Source organism: Primulina tabacum, chromosome 1, assembly GCF_025594145.1.
Source record: "Primulina tabacum isolate GXHZ01 chromosome 1, ASM2559414v2, whole genome shotgun sequence".
NCBI lineage: Eukaryota > Viridiplantae > Streptophyta > Magnoliopsida > Lamiales > Gesneriaceae > Primulina > Primulina tabacum.
This window is the reverse complement of record NC_134550.1, coordinates 54,298,577-54,315,249: the sequence shown is the minus strand read 5'-3', so window position 1 is coordinate 54,315,249 and position 16,673 is coordinate 54,298,577. Positions and strand designations below refer to the sequence as shown.

The following is a 16,673-nucleotide window of genomic DNA, read 5'->3' as shown; positions in this document are numbered from 1 at the left end:
AAAATATTATTTTTTAATCTGAATATAGGCAGGATTCTCATAATGCTAAAGCCCAAAGATACAACAAAGCATCGATATTTATATGTACATATTTACTATAATAAATAATATTTTTAATATAAAATTAATTTTTTTTCATCGATACTTTGTCTCACAAAAATTTTGTGTATATCAATTATATAATGAGATTTCGATGTTATCTCATATTATTAATCATGAATTTTGATAAATTTAATTTTTATATTAAATTTTTTTGTATTATAAAAATTATTATACAAATCTGATTATACGAATACATATAGAATGACTCTTTCCATTTTCACTCCTTTTTTTATTATTATTTCAGTTCTCACTACTCACTAGTCATTTCTCATTACCAAAATTAAAATTTCCAAAGCGAATTAAATATGATTCATTAGCACAGGCTACCCAGTTTTTCGGTCCAATTCGTGGAAATTATATGGCCCAATTTACAGCCCAATCTATAAATTTGTCAATTGGTGCAGTTATGCATAAGATATTTGGTCAAATTAATAAAATCCTATTTGTGAGATATTTAGCCCATTTATTTCTGCTAATATTAGAGGACGTCTCAATATTTATTTAATCACTATGGAATAGAAATTCATTCCTTTCTATTTTAATAATAAATCATGTATTTCAAATTTTCCCATAGAATTCATCCATCAAATCTCTCTCTCAAATCTAAAATCATTAAATCCAGTGGCAGCCTAAATGAGATTGTTGCAAAGGCCGGGCCGAATTTTTATTATTAGTAGATAACTTGTAAGACGATAGACTCATGATACGAGCCCATATTTATAATAATAAATAATATTTTTTTATGGGTGACCTAAATATGATATATGTCTCACAAACTTGACTTGTGATACCGTCTCATAAAATTTTTGTGTGTTTTATTTTAGTACGAATGGATTATCTTTTGATGTAAATAATTTGAACCATGTTGCTCAATAGTAACTCAAACACAAACATCATGCCTACCTATGTTTTTTTTTTTGGGTACTTTAAACCATGAGTAGGTCTCTTGTGAGACGATCTCACGAATCTTTATCTGTGAGACGGGTCAAACCTACCGATATTCACAATAAAAAATAATATTCTTAACATAAAAGTAATATTTTTTCATGGATGACCCAAATAAGAGATTCGTCTCACAAAATATAACATGTGAAACCGTCTCACACAAATTTTTCCCTTAAACCATTTGTCAACTTTTTTAGTAACTCAAACACATATCTATGAATATTGATTTACCCGAATATGAATATTTTTTCCAAGAGGATGGGGACCAAATGCATTTTAGCAGCAAAATTTGTAAATTTAATTTGGCATCAGCTATAAACACTAAACGGACTCTCTCTTGAAGGGGATCTTGCATGACATGATAATTAATCGTAGTAGTAGCAAAGCTATGGCAGTTTTGAAAGTCGCAAAGGATAAAGTCGTCGTCGGAAGAAGCAAAGAGAAGAGGTTTGTCATAATCTGATTGAGGCTGCGGCACCGCGGGTTGTTCTCGATGTTGCATCTGATCAGTGCACATCAGAATCTCGGCTTCAGCCACAGTTAACTGCATCTGCAGCCTCGATACTTCATTTTGCAAATATGATATTGCCCCTACGCATCCATATGCCGGATCCCTCATCCTTGCATTCGCTTTGTATACTAAGCTGCTCGCTGCATCTGATCGCTGGTGAACCGGAACCTCCTACAAAAATTTCCAAGACAAACATATACTACAGGGTTTGAGTACGTATCTTCAGTGCAGAACATATACTCCAATTGAACTTTGAGAGGATATTAAATACATCTTTATATGATTATTCCATAGCTTAAAATTCAAACTAAAATATTAATATATATTAATCATTGACCAATTGATTAACCCGAAGATCAATATTTGAACTTCATCTACTAATATTGAGAAAGAAAGAAAGAAATACCTGCAAGATCTTGCTGACATTGCTTGCACCAAAGACCTTGTGAACCATAGCAAACTTTTGAGGATCATCGGGAGGGAAGTAAGGAGCAAAGATGCAGTCCTTCGACCACCGGCGTCGCAGCAATTTGCAGGAAGCACAGGATCCTCCTCCCATTTTAGATCTCATTAATCATGTAAAAAGTAAAACAACCAGTTTCATACATGTATATAGAGAACACTGATCTTGTATGTCAATTTATTTTATAGAAAAAACTCCATACAATCGATAGATTTTGAGGACAAGCCGTAGGGGTGATTAAAGCCTTTTTATATATAGTCCCGTGCATGAAATTTAATTATATATATTAATTCATGAAATGAAATTGAAATTATATATATGAAAACAATTAATTCACAATCATATATATTAATTATAATGATCAAGTGATCACATGCATTAGATTATGCTTGCTTCTTAAATATATATTTATTCTCCGTCACATGGGGCATCTAACAAAAATATTCATTGCACTATTTACATACACATACTCCATATTCAGTGTTAAAATTCTCACCTAGCAAAAATGGGTTCCTTCTATTTATTTTTTATTTTTGAAAAAAATATATTTTATAGCTGAATAATATCCTAAACACGATTACGTTTAATATTTATTTTTTTTTTGGTGGTGGAGAACCCGTTGCGCTACACTAGTCAGATAAACCGCACTAGAAAAACCATGTACGACAGTCTTGATTGAGAAAGTGTTGATAGAGAAAATTAAACTCGTGATAATTTGACATCGTATTTACCTGCTTTATCAACCCGGCTACTCCCTATTTTAGTAGCTACCTATGCATAAATTAACTAAAATTGTCATCATCTTGTGGTTAATGCATCGATACTCCAAGATTTATTAAGAGCGAGGGAACCCTAAGCTGGAATCTCTGAAGCTCGCATTTAATGCACATCACATGATTTCGAGCTTCTAATACGCCATTCCAAAGAAATTGTAACAGCTCTCTTCCCTACCAATTCTATAATGTCTACGAAATATATATATATATATATATATATATATATATATATATATATATATATATAATATATTAGGTTCATATTTAATTAACTGCCCTATTGCATGAGCTTCTGATATTTTCATTTAAAAAATAATTGTTGAAACTTTTTGACCTTTTTTGGGTTTAATGTGGAAGGTACATAAGATTTTGAAAGAACTGATGTAATGTTGTACAATTTTGTCTTGGTCGTTGGTTTTGAAATATCTATGACAATAAATAATTACCTATAAAGTCTATGATCGAGTTTGAGATTTGAGATTCATACAATAGGTCGAAGTATTTTGAACAAACTTGATAGTTTGTTGTTGTTATTGTTATTTTTAATATCCAGTACAATGATCCGACTCGTGAAATTAACATATTTTCTCCTCCATATGCCACATTAACTACATCAACTCCACTGCAAATCAAGATTCAGCTAAACCAATCACAAAGAGTTCAAGGGACTATATAGTCGAATTATTAGTGTTCAAATTCCCCAGTATGAGTTTTGTGTAATTTTCTCCCCCTCAAGTTTATGAATATAAAACGGGGAAAACAGACATCTTCACCGTCTTAGTGACATGGAAGATTCGAGTATTGGGATGTGGATGTTTTCCAACCCTAAAACGGTGGGATGGTGAGCAATCTTTGACATTAATTGTCATAGCTATTATTTTAGGGTCATATTATTTGACAAAAACTATATTTTTACCCAAAAAAAATGTAGACTATATTTTGAGTTTCAAATGTATCCAATCCATACATCATAAAAAAATGTATGTATCTCCGAGATAATATATATCACCAACTCAATATATTATATGAAGTTCAATTCGTTAGGGAATTTTTTGCAGCATGAAATTAGCATGGGGAAAAAATGTTTTATTCATCTCATCCTTCCAAATTTGACTTCCTTTGTGTAGCATATGGCAGATTATGTTTATTATATGGTATTTGATTTGAGAAAAAGAGCATACCATATTTGACATAGCAAGGGAGTGACCGGCAGAGGTTTTAGGAAACACTTCCTATATTTTAGCCACGTGGAAGTATTTTGGGGTGTTGTGAATATCTGCTTCTGCTTCAACTTATGTAATTTTTAATCAAAAACTAGGAGCAAACTTGTAGATTTTTATTTCTACTTTTTTGTTAATGATTTTAATTTATAATTTTACATCTGTATCCTTAAAAAATATATTATATTCTACAATTGTTCTCAATTATTTTTACCATACATTTATATCAAATTCACTTCTTTTTTTTGTAAATATTTTTGGAGATTTTTAAAATTTTAAGTTTATTTATATATGACTTTTTAAGAGTTTCTAATGGAATTTAAAAAATTTCAATCATATTTTTTCACAAATATTTATTTTTAAAAACAATATTTTGCAATTTTCTTATAATTTATATTAATCTTATATAAATTTTCAAACATTAATATTATAACAAGATAAATTAATTTTGATACAATATATTTAAGTGTAATAATAATTATATAAATACATTGTTGATAATATGAATGTAAAAATTTAGATAATTAAAAGAGATAAGTATTATATATGTAAGAATATTGCTATTTTTTTTTACTAAAAATTAAGCTTGCAAGTAATTTTTCTCAAAGTATTCAAGTTTTAGCTTGTATTAGCTTTGTACTTTTATTTGCTAATACTCTAGTTTCTACTTGTGCTTCTGCCTCGCTGTTTTATAATATTTAAAAGAATCACTTCAAAATAAGTAGAAGCTATTACAAACACTCTTTAATTATATAAAAGGATTTTGCAATTGTCCGTATAGTTGCGTAATCGTAAATTTCAGGGCATTTAGCAATTATTTAGAATTTTCTGAATTATGTTAGCTCCTTTTGATCTATTCCCGATGTTTTCTGAAAAACGTTTTTTCAAAAATGTACTTAAAAATATGATGTGTTTTTGTTTTATTATTTGATGTACTCTTCTTTCTACCTTAAACTTGATCTAATTAACTGATATAGACGGATAGACAAGAGGTGCCTAGTTCAGAGGTAAAATATAATTCCAAATCAATTAATCAGAGTTTCGAGATGTTTAGAGTTGAAGCAAGTAGCTAACTCCGTGTTGGACCAGTTAGTTCTCCAAAACTATGTGGCTGAATTGATGGATTTGAAATTATAATGGATTTTATATCCCTCAACTTGTTTGGATGAACAAAATTCAAGTGAACTTCAAATTCACTATATATCAAGTTAAAAAATTTCAATATTAATTATTGGAGATGTCTAATAGACTCGATATTAGTGTCATTCGAAATATCCTACTAGAATCATTCTCCAAATCAATCACCTTCCTCTAAATCAAATCCATCAATTCAATCACATCCTAAGATCTTGGAATAATTTGACTTGTGTGATGCGTGCATCCTGCCGTGTAGGGGCAGCAGGGTTATACCAAAACCATGCAAGGGTGCTAAAAAGAATAATCTGATCATAACATATTCAAACTTTTATCCAATGATTAAGTTCAGTTTTTTTAGTTAGCTAAAATTTCACCTGCACTTTATTTCTTTCGCCCCAAATCATTCACACGTTGAAATTTTATTTCGTTCTCTTTCCAATGGTTAACATTTGAATAATCATCTGACAAGTAACTAACAAAGATTAGTGTACAGTTCGCTACGAATTAATAGTATCTATAAAATTCTAAGCTACAAAAATGGTTATTTTTATCCATACTTACAGGAAACATCTTGACATGGATCCCAAACACATGCACAAGAAAGATAAACTAGATGTCAAGACAGCCAAATAAACAAAGCCTTAAACCTGCATAACATAACATGAGGGATAAGGAACGGCTCTTTCCCTAACAAAATAATTGAAATAAAAAATAAAGAGATCAATGGCAGAAGAGAAGTAGCTCAGATTTGAACTTCTTGCTTTCAAAGAAGTCTCATAGAGACTGGGAGTGTTTCAATCTAAGAAAATTACGTTTTCTGATCCCACTTCTAAACCTTGAGCTTCCTGAGAATTGCGTCCCAATAGAGGTTATAGCGTGTTGTGTGCTCTCCTCGACTGTTTTCTGTTTTAGGTACTCTGCTGCCATCGCCTGGACTGAATCATCACAAACATCATAATTGTAGAAATCCATTATCTTTAACTTTTACTGGTGAGACAAAAATTTCAAGTTATTCAATTGTTCGAGGATTAAACTCCGTCGACTGAATAAGACAGTTTCTGTATTTCATTTAGACGGCTGTGCGTAAGACAGCGAAGTTCTTCATCAAATCAGGAGCACTTTCTTTTTATTTGACATTCAAATAACATATATGGAAGTAATGACATTCATCCATTAAGAGGCTAATTTTTAGATATTGATATTGAAATAAGATTAGTAGAAGTTAAAATTTCAAGTGAGAGTCAAATGGACTGTTCATTGCTGATGACCACTGGGAGTTAAAATTTCAAGTGAGAGACAAATGGAGTGTTAATCACCATCATCATCATCATTATATCTGAAATTGGAGCGTATCTTTATCGTTGGTAATGAAGGTAATTGAGTGAATGATTGGGAGGTTTCCAGGGGTGAACGTTCATGATTTGCAAGATGAGGAGAGGTCTGGTAATAATAGTTAGAGTTTTCGGCTTGGAAAAGATTATAAGTTACTCTTTTATGTATTACAAAAAAAATTGCTGACTGCTGGTGATTTCTATTTTGAAACATCAAAATAGATAATTTAAATACCAGATTGTGAAGACATTGATAGTACAGCTGCATCCTTTAGTCCCTTGATTTTCTTAATGGCATGCACGTCCTGCAAGAATTCTTCTGCTTTAGAATCTGCTACATGATACGCCTTGAGGCAAATCAGAGCTTTGTCACACACCTGCAATTAAAAAGCAAAAGCTAAAATCGTCTAGCTGTTAACTTTCTGGCTACAGCTTCTCGGTAAGAAGTTCAAATGAGTCACACAATACCAAACAATAGGAACTGAATGAATCAGATGCTCAATGTTCAGCATGAAGAAACATCTGTCAAAAAGATGAAGTGAGAACTAAGTTTAAAATACGAATTAACTTCGAGGTTTATTTAATTCTTGTTCAAAGTCAGTGGCAGTACTTAATTTGAATTTAAGTTTTGTTTGAGTACATGTAAAAACAGAGTGTGTGTGTGTGTGTGTGTGAAATGCACATAACTAGTCAGTCAAAACATAATCCTCACTATAATTTGTTTACCAGGGACACTGGTCTCTAATCTCTGCAGTCTACCCTAGATCCATTCAATTGCCACATTCTCTTAGGTGACTGAGTGTCTATTGCCCAAAAGTGACTCAATTATTTTGCATTTCATTTATAATACATGGACGTAAATTTTGCAACAGAGTGATGACACACCGATCACTGGACTCAAATATTATGTAATGGCGATGTTAACTAGTCACCACTCTATGCTATTTTAATTTTCAATAGAGATTACACGTTTGATAGATATATGAGCCGTACAGTTTTAAATGTGAAACAAGGAAGCACAGTTAAAAAATTTTTGGAGCAATGAATAAGAAACTATTATGTCAAAATGAAAAGGATGGGTAATATCTTTCACTTCCAATAGATTTGGTAATGTAGTGTAATTCTAGTGACTGATGCTACCTAGATATAGTGTTCCAGTCTCAAGAATTTGATCACACCATATACCTTGTTTGCAACAGAATAGAAGCCCTTTTCAATCAAATGTTCAGCCAAGGTCTGCCATTCTTCGGAAGAAACTTGAAGCCCGGGGTGAGTCGCGATCTTCTGTTCTCGCATAACCAGAGCTTCATATCTCAATGCCAAGCAACTCTACAGAAAATCAAATTAAAAAACACCAAAATCAATAATTGAGCCATTGATCCAAATTCCAAAATATAAAGCATTTTAGAAAGAACAATTATTACTTAATGTGCAACCCCTGCACATATCTTTTGTGCCGCAGCAATAGAGCGTGTGAAAAATAATGGTACTAAAAAACACCCCAAGTTTAAAGAACTACTCTGCATCACTCGATGTCAATAGTGGCTGCACTCCATTGCATGAAACTGTGGTATGAAAACTATTAGTATCGTCAAGTGTTGCCACCGTATGAATTCATAGTAAACTGAACGAATAAGCCATACGAGTATACATGTTCTTATTTACGACAATAGCTGTTGTGCGATAATATTGCTAATCGATGGACCGATTACCTCAGCGTCACCTATAAGAGCAAAAACACGGATTAAGAAATCAGCGCAAATAAGCTTCCGCTCAACAGGCTCCTCCGCGATTTCTCGAACAATGGATAGAGATTCGGATCTCATAAACTGCTTCAAGGCAGATCTGACTCCAATAAGAGATTCAACGCCCTTAGAGGCTAAAATCAATTCCAGAATATGAACAGTTTCTTCGTCAAAACTGATACAAATCCGATTCAAGCGATTATTACAATTCGATCGCTGCAGCTGAAGTCAAATAAAATCTGCAGAGTGAGATCAGAGCGAAAGATAATCTTACCTGCGCTTATGAATTTGCGAGCGGAAGAAGGTGATTTGCTGATTCACATGAGTAGCTTCTGCCATTTGAGAAAGTAGTTGCCGTTGAAAATTTGAAGGGGACCTCGTTAAATAGCACACAAAACGGACTATCTGAATTTCTGAACCCGAACCGAAACATTGCTTCGGTTCCGTTTTCGATCAGTTCCGATTTTATCGAATAAACATGATGACTCATATGAGTGACATGTTTAATTCAATTTTTAAGATAATTTACCTTTTATGAAATTTTAGGAAATTATAATAAACAGTATTAAAATATTGGTTAAACAATATGCATGTCTAGTTAATTCGGTTGACTGGTTTTTGTAAGATACCAGAGTAGAGTACAGTTGTATACATGTATGATTTCATAATTGTTAATGGACTTAGATATAATTCGAGTAGTGATTTTACTTTATTATTATTTTATGACGGGAACACACAACCGCTATCTTTCGATGAATCTTTACACTAACGTAGTAGCCTGTAAACCACATTGACCAGATAATTCACATTGCACAAATCATATTTGGCAAGCTCGTCCAATAAAGTGCTAAAACGGAATAATTAAACTCATGATAATTGATCGAATGTTATTTTATCCACTAACTCAGAAGTAAGCATCGATTCTCATACATTATGGGTTTTTTTTTTTATTATTTGCTGATCAAAAACGATTTTTAGCTATGGAAATTAAAATAAGGTGCAGAACATTATTGCTCCAAACATAATGATACACTAACATATGTAAAGAAATGGAAATGAAATTGACATGAAGTGGTAGTGCACATTCCAAAAAAATTGAGCATGTAACATATAAGAAACTTAGATATTGATACAACTACGGACAAGTACTGGACTTATCAAGTGGTTTGTTCTATAAATTGAAAAGAGAAAAAAATGTTATTAATCGGGATTCAATATATAATTACAAATGTGAGTTATATTTCAATCTTTGTATTTTCTAATTTCTAACTCACATGACTTAAAAATCCAAAATTATATTACTTATATCCAATTTAAGTTGATTGATACTCATTTTAAGTCGTTTGTTACCAGAGATACATATTTGTACTTTAATTCATTAATATGTAACTTATTGACAAAAAATTTGTTAATATTTCATACAATTATAATTATATATATTATTTGATTCAGTTGATAATTAAATTTTGTACATTCGTACTATAATATCAACGATCTGTACCTACATTTATTGTTTTAGTTTTCATGTCTTACATATGATATAAATAATATGCAAAATTAAAATTTATTGAGACCACAAACTCATAAATTTATGTCACAATTTCAATAATACATACTATATATATATATAAAAGGTTAGGAAGTTCAAAAAAACTTTTTTGCTCCTAAAAAAATCTGCAACGCATCAGCCATGGACCATAGTATTGATATGGGTGTAATAAACATCTATATATATATGTGTGTTATATATATTATATTATATACGAGGTCAGGAAGTTCAAAAAAACTTTTTTCTCCTAAAAAAATCTGCAACGCGTCAGCCACAGACCACGATATTGATATGGGTGTAATAAACATCCGATACAGTAATAATCTCTAGTTTTTTAAAAAGTACATACATTTTGAGTGACAATTTCGATTTAGAAAGTTGTAAGAGTTTATGCTCTTTATTTTTATTTGTTTATGCTAGATTGCGTTTCATATTTAATCTCAAATTAATGCAGTAAATTATATTTCGAATTTGATCTATGAACAACATCATTGTGGTAAAGGTCGTAATGCCGGAAGAATCATTATTGTAAGGTATAAAGGGGAGGTCATAAGCATTTATACCGTAAAATCGATTTTCGACGGAATGACAAAGACATATATGGTAAAATCATGACCATAGAATACGACCCTAATCGAAATGAATACATTTGTCTCATACACTATGGGGATGGTGAGAAGATACATATTACTGTAACACATATATTCATTTAATATTAATATTTAACAAAAAAAACCATAAAATTGGATTTTTGTCGCCCTTTTTTCAGAGTTGTAACCCGTGTTCATCAAATCGAATCGCATCTAAAAAGAAAAGCATAGAAATAGCGGTTTTGTTCATATTATCTCATGTAGATAATGTACAATTATCTATTTAATATATAATATCCGTGTTAAGTTTAGACGGTTTAATGAATAAATTATGATAATTCATTTAATTATTATCTATACTATTCTATTAAGTCTGAGACACTTAGAGTAATTAATTTTGGTGTCATGGTCTGTTTTAATAATTATATATATTAATAAAATGTTAAAATTTTAATGCAAGTTATATGTAGTTCAGTGGATAAAGTCATTGCTTTTTGGAGTTTAGATTATAGGTTCAATTTTTACTGAAATTAATTTTTTTATTCTTTTATTTTTCAATTTATTTTTTAATTTATATATCAAAATTACAGTATAGTCCTCACTATTTCTTATAATTATATTTTGATCATCATTTAAATATAAATTAAATGAACAATAAAAAATATTATACAAGCACGCAACGCGTGTGTCGATTCACTAGTATTATCTATACTATATTATTAAGTGTGAGGACATGATAGTTAATAACTACCTAGAGAGGACACCAACTTTTTTTTTCAATTTTACCCTTATATGATACTAATATTACGCTTTTGTTTTTGTTTTTTATAATCTTCCAATTTTATCCTTATATGATATTAATATTACACTTTTGTTTTTTTTCAATTTCAACACACACTTTTTTTTTATTTTTATTTTTTCAACAATTCAAATATCAATTTAGTATCTCCATAATTTGTCAAATTTCCCTTTAGTCCATCAATAATAATGAAAAAGATTGTACACACATGCGTGTGGAGAATAACTAGTATTTATATAAGCCAGTGATAAACGTGTCAATGAACTGTCTATGATAACATCTATCACGCGTGTAGAGTAACTGGTATATATATAAGCCAGTGATAAACGTGTCAATGAACTGCCTGTGGTAACATCTATCGAGCGCATATAAGAACGCATATGGGAAAGAAACCCTAGTTTATCTTCACGCCCCCTTTTTCTCGTCTCAAGGAACTCTACAACTCTGTCAATTTACGAAAATAATTCTGAATTTATATTTATTTAGTAGATTTAGAGGATGTCTGACATGTATGGACAGGAAGGTGGTGGATCTGCGGCACCGGCCATGGGAGGAGGTTACGGGGGTTATGGTGGCTCTGAAGGTGGAGGATATGGTGGTTATGGAGGAAATAGTGGAGGTGGAGGCTACGGCGGCAACAGAGGCGGTGGACGAGGTGGCGGTGGGTACAGCGGTAATAGAGGTATTGATATATGCATGCGTAGTTAGTCTCAAAGATTTCCTGATTCATAAATTTAGGATATTTAATTTAATTTAATTTAAGCGTTATGTTTTCTTCAGTATTCGATTTTGTTAACTGTGACGGGATTCTGTGGTTTTAGGTGGTGGTGGTGGTGGTGGGGGATATCAAGGTGATCGGGGGGGTCGCGGTGGAGGGGGAGGCGGCGGTAGAGGAGGTGGCCGTGGTGGGGGCAGCGGCAGGGAAGGTGATTGGCGATGTCCTAATCAAAGGTAATACAGTTTACCTGTTGATTAACTTGATTTCAAGTATATTTCCGTGATTATTATTTCGCGTTTGTGAAAATATTTGGTGTTGATACTATGAAGGGAATTGAACAAGGGAAAAACCTGGCATCTCCTGTTAGCTCGGAAATTATTTTATGAACTACTCTATACTGTAAAGTAGCACAATTTTAGTTTGATAAGGAAATAGTGATTGGGTCCTCCATCCGAATAGTGTGTTGATAGAATTCTGGAAATTAATATCCATGCTTCTGGAGGCAGAGCTTGATTTTGAGCAGCCCCCAGTTCCCATCTGTGTTATAATGTCACAGTTTATGCGAAGCAACCTTTAACAACCATGCTAAGGGGTATCGATGTTTTCGAGCTACAGTGAAATTTTATGGATGCTTTGTAGTTCTTTGATTCACTAGTAGTTAAAGTATGCCGGTCATGGTATTATGTTTTGAGAGGCTGAAAACTAGATTTTGATGTTTGAGCCTTTTCATCTGTTAACTGTAATTAATTCTGGATCTATGAATATAGCTGTGGAAATGTGAACTTTGCTCGAAGAACCGAGTGCAACAAATGTGGTGCACCTTCTCCTAATGGTGGCGATGATCGTGGGGGTAGAGGTGGCGGCGGCGGTTATTCTAGAGGTGGAAGCGGTGGGGGTTACGAGGACAATCGAGGTGGAAGAGGTGGCAGAGGTAACAGTTTTGATGGTGGCAGTGGCCGCGGTGGTAATGACTATGATGGTGGAAGTGGTAGAGGTGGATCTTATGGTGGTAACCAAGGGAGGGATGTTGGAGGTTATGGACAGGGTGCTGCTCTTGCTCCTCCCCCATCTCATGGAAGTGCTGGTGGAAGTTATGCTCCACCTCCAAATACATATGGTGGGAACCCTAGTTATGCTCCCGATGCTGTTCCTCCCCCTGCTAGCTATTCTGGGGGTCCTGGTTCATATCCTCCATCATATGGTGCTTCAGTTGGTTATGGTGGTGACTCATTTGGTGATAAGCGTGGTGGTGGACGAAGTGGTCCGTCAAGTGGATATGGTGGGGGTCATCGAAACCCAGATGGAGGTTATGCTGGGTTAGCGGTGGATGCTCCTGAGAAGGCCAAACCATGTGATGAAAATTGTGGGGATTCCTGTGATAATGCCAGAATTTATATATCAAATATGCCCCCTGATGTCACAACTGAAGAGCTTAGAGAACTGTTTGGAAGTATTGGCCAAGTAAAGAAATTTCTTTATCTTATTTCCATTAAACAAACATTTGCAAATTTTTGTTGCAGGTTGTGCAATTAATTTGAAGGTGTTGTAGCTGTATACATTTATATTACTGCGTCATCTATGATTAGTCAGTCCAACCTTTCTTGATGCACTAGAGTTTGATTGTTTTTCCTGGTTAAAGTACTATGTAATTATTTCGTAGTTGTCCCTTCTGGGTTGTATAGAAAGAACTATTCATAATTATTTCTGCATTTGCTTTATTTTGCCAACAAGGAATATGTATTAAAGGCAGTCATGAAGCTGCTTGAAAATTTTGAGTCTTTTCTGTGACAATAGGTTGCAAGAATTAAGCAAAAGCGAGGCTACAAGGACCAATGGCCCTGGAGCATAAAATTATATACTGATGAACAAGGAAACAACAAAGGTGATGGTGTTTTGTCTTATGAAGATCCATGTGCAGCACATTCTGCTGGTGGTTTTTTCAACAGTATGATCTTAACTCGGTTTTCTTTGGAGTGAAAATTCTTTGTTTTGTTCTTTTTATATTTTCTGTTGTTTTTTCCTCAACAGTGCATGACATGAGAGGTTACAAAATTAAAGTTTCAATGGCAGAAAAATCTACTCCAAAGGCTCCTACTTATGGTTCTGGGTATGTTGATATTTCCTCGAATATGGGTTGTCTATTACGCCTTCGTCTTCCATTTGAATTATCATTCTTTTTTATTTATGGAGGCTGGAAATATTATTTAAAAATCATTTCATAACATTAATTAATTCATCATCACTTTTGTTTGGCCAATTTTATTGCACTTACATGGGGTCAGTTTTAAATCTACCCACTGTTATGTATGACTTGTCAACTTAACATTTAATCATTTAGTGTTTACCAGCATCGTGAAGTGGAGTTTACAGATAAATGCCTAGGTGCATTTGGGTTACTGGCATACACAATTTGTTGTTGATAAAATTATTCATTTGTGCAGTTGCATGTGAACTGTGGCTGTTTGGATTAGACATGAAGGGTTCACATTTATGCTTTGTGCTATTTGCTTGGGTTACTGGCATACATGATTTTGGTGACGATAAAATTATCCATATGTGCAGTTGCATGTGAACTGTGGCTGTTTGGATTTGACATGAAGGGTTCATATTTATGCTTTGTGCTGTTTGCTATAAACTTTGATCCCGGTTTTTTATTTCTGGAGGACAGTGATTATTTCTAGCTCTTTAACGAGTTTCTGTTTTTTGAGTATTTGTGGGGAGTTGACGGAAATGATTCCTGACAAGAATAAGACTAGGTTACCGCAGTTCCCATTCTCATTGAGCCTCATTTTCTTCTTTGTATATAACTGAGAAGGGGTAGTGTTTGTTACATTTAGTTGTGATTTTATTATTGATGATCCAGGACTAAACTTGTGTGAATGGGTTCTTTCACATCCAGTGTTTTTGTTACGAGGGGTCCATTTAGTCACATTGGAATGGGCTGTTTTGGCTCACTTGGATTTTAAGCTTTTCATCTTTTTAATTCTTTTTTTATTGAATCGTTGCACCTTTGTTTTTGTTCTAGTTAACTGTTTGGTGTGGCACTCACATAGGCATTTCTACCTCTATTTTAGGGAAAAAGATTTGTCTTGTGGCTTTTATTTTGGTTGGTTATTGATTCTATTTGATGTCCTTTCACTGTTCTTAACTTTTAGACAATGCCTTTCACCAGTTCGTGAGAACTTACCATGATCTTTATTTTCGTCGAGCAATTTTTTATGCCATTTCTGCGATGTGATGTTGATTTGCATTGAATCATTGTTTGATGCCTACATGATCATGATTTTATGAGTTCTCATTTGAGATGGATATAAATTTTTCTTCTTTCTGCTCGTGGATTTGGCCTGTCATGAAATAAATTAAGTCTTTATTGCCGTGTGAGTTTGATGTGTTATCTTGTGTTTTCTTAACAGTGGTGGTGGTAGAGGCAACTATGGTGGTGGACGTAGAGACAACTATAGAGATGGTGGTTCTGGTCCTGATAGAAATTACCACGGAGGAAACCGTTCTCGTCCGTACTAGACTTTTGTGGCAGCCTTTTATGTACTTATATTTGTGGTGGGAAGAGTTTTTAATTTTTTTTCCTTGCATGGATTTGTTCCCTGACTGGAGACTAAGAGGTAGGTTGTTCATTACCCTGAGCAATACCTTTTTTCTCCATTCTACGTCCATTTTAAGACTAGTGAGGAGTTCTTTAGTATGGCCTGGGATTAATTGGAGGTGTGTTAATGTTTTTATAGAGGGAAGTGGATATTCTCCAAACTGCTGCAAATGGTAAGTTGAACTTGTCAGGTGAGTTGCTTTCTGAAGTTGCATGATCACAATCTCTCTACAGGCAGTCCATTTTGTTTTGTCTTCTTGCTTATTACAGATTCCTAACATTAATGTCTAGATCTAAAATGACTTGAATTACTTAAAACTCTATCTGCTAGTAAGCAAGGAACTATTATCGTCAACTACCTTATTTGTGACTCGTGGGCGAATATGAGATTTGTGGATTCCATATTTTTATGATGCGGGTTACTGAATCAAGTTACTTGTTCCTCAATCCATTGGTGAACCAAAAACTGTTTTTCTTATTGCTTCCACCTCTTTCTTGTGAGCATCATATGAGATGACTATTGAGCTGCTCATTGTGTTGGAGTCCCATGTGATTGCATAGGCTTGCTTGAACTAAAAGAATAGTTCGGATTACTCAGTTTTTTTAAAAAAAAAAATTGAAGAGGAATTAGTTCAGATTATTAATTTTAGCAATTTGTGTGATGGTCATCTGAACTGATAAGAATTATTGTGTTATTAATTCTTGTTATGTTGGTAATGGCCACCTGAACTAAAGGAATGAGTTCGTGTTTGTTAATTAGTCCCAAACAAGGATGACAATAATATTTCTTTGTTTTGTTTAGGTTTCCAAGTCTGTAAAACATGTACAAGGGTGAAAAGTCTCATTGAGGGTTTTCCCCCTCTTTCCTTTTATTATTTTCTAGTCTAAATTGCTGTATCACGTACACGTATTGTAGGGGGCTTGGACCTCGCTGGACTCGCATGTGCGCGACGATAAAAGATTTGACAAAATCCGTGAATACACAATTATAGAATCTATGACTGATTTAGTCAACTGCTTCGCTATAACACACTTTGTATGAAGAATTCTTTTTTAAGAAGGAATTATTTGTGTACGAAATGTAAATATTTGATATTTGAAACTTTACTACAGCATGCAGAAGAGACGGGGAACCCTGACAATTCTCTTGGCTGTTAAAAAATGTGTTGCACTTTGTCTCCCCTTA

The 16,673-nt window shown here is 33.4% G+C and overlaps 3 protein-coding genes across 9 annotated transcripts; 1 reads left to right on the top strand and 2 right to left on the bottom strand.

Annotated features, from left to right (window-relative positions):
* Positions 1-1,240: 1,240 nt before the first annotated feature.
* LOC142520912 (LOB domain-containing protein 18-like) lies at positions 1,241-2,117 on the bottom strand. Its single transcript, XM_075624071.1, has 2 exons — positions 1,965-2,117; positions 1,241-1,729 (listed from the first exon to the last, which is right to left on the bottom strand). The coding sequence occupies exons 1-2, from the start codon at positions 2,115-2,117 to the stop codon at positions 1,241-1,243; spliced, it is 642 nt and encodes a 213-aa protein (XP_075480186.1).
* A 3,680-nt stretch (positions 2,118-5,797) lies between these two features.
* LOC142519779 (protein DOUBLE-STRAND BREAK FORMATION) lies at positions 5,798-8,657 on the bottom strand. Its single transcript, XM_075622810.1, has 5 exons — positions 8,505-8,657; positions 8,198-8,405; positions 7,671-7,814; positions 6,721-6,862; positions 5,798-6,089 (listed from the first exon to the last, which is right to left on the bottom strand). The coding sequence occupies exons 1-5, from the start codon at positions 8,567-8,569 to the stop codon at positions 5,929-5,931; spliced, it is 720 nt and encodes a 239-aa protein (XP_075478925.1). The 5' UTR covers positions 8,570-8,657; the 3' UTR covers positions 5,798-5,928.
* A 2,845-nt stretch (positions 8,658-11,502) lies between these two features.
* On the top strand, positions 11,503-16,673 carry LOC142550207 (transcription initiation factor TFIID subunit 15b-like). 7 transcript variants are annotated; one of them, XR_012821297.1, is made up of 8 exons: positions 11,503-11,850; positions 11,990-12,119; positions 12,654-13,347; positions 13,681-13,831; positions 13,915-13,993; positions 15,300-15,506; positions 15,627-15,660; positions 16,404-16,673. XR_012821297.1 is itself a non-coding variant. In XM_075659462.1 (6 exons), the coding sequence occupies exons 1-6, from the start codon at positions 11,667-11,669 to the stop codon at positions 15,406-15,408; spliced, it is 1,338 nt and encodes a 445-aa protein (XP_075515577.1). In that variant the 5' UTR covers positions 11,503-11,666; the 3' UTR covers positions 15,409-15,918. The 7 variants fall into 7 exon arrangements, 2 of the variants coding, with proteins under 2 accessions (XP_075515577.1, XP_075515562.1); XR_012821296.1 differs by having other exon boundaries at positions 15,627-15,678; XR_012821294.1 differs by having other exon boundaries at positions 15,300-15,660.

Excerpts from the sequence above, each read along its gene's own strand:
- LOC142550207 (XM_075659447.1), top strand. The coding sequence starts at position 11,667 with ATGTCTGACATGTATGGACAGGAAGGTGGTGGATCTGCGGCACCGGCC. Across the intron at positions 11,851-11,989 it reads TGGGTACAGCGGTAATAGAG|GTGGTGGTGGTGGTGGTGGG; the intron begins GTATTGATATAT and ends CTGTGGTTTTAG. Across the intron at positions 13,832-13,914 it reads TGCTGGTGGTTTTTTCAACA|TGCATGACATGAGAGGTTAC; the intron begins GTATGATCTTAA and ends TTTCCTCAACAG.
- LOC142519779 (XM_075622810.1), bottom strand. The coding sequence starts at position 8,569 with ATGGCAGAAGCTACTCATGTGAATCAGCAAATCACCTTCTTCCGCTCG. Across the intron at positions 8,406-8,504 it reads TCGCAAATTCATAAGCGCAG|TTTTGACGAAGAAACTGTTC; the intron begins GTAAGATTATCT and ends GATTTGTATCAG. Across the intron at positions 7,815-8,197 it reads CTCTTATAGGTGACGCTGAG|AGTTGCTTGGCATTGAGATA; the intron begins GTAATCGGTCCA and ends GATTTTCTGTAG.
- LOC142520912 (XM_075624071.1), bottom strand. The coding sequence starts at position 2,117 with ATGGGAGGAGGATCCTGTGCTTCCTGCAAATTGCTGCGACGCCGGTGG. Across the intron at positions 1,730-1,964 it reads ATGTCAGCAAGATCTTGCAG|GAGGTTCCGGTTCACCAGCG; the intron begins GTATTTCTTTCT and ends AAATTTTTGTAG.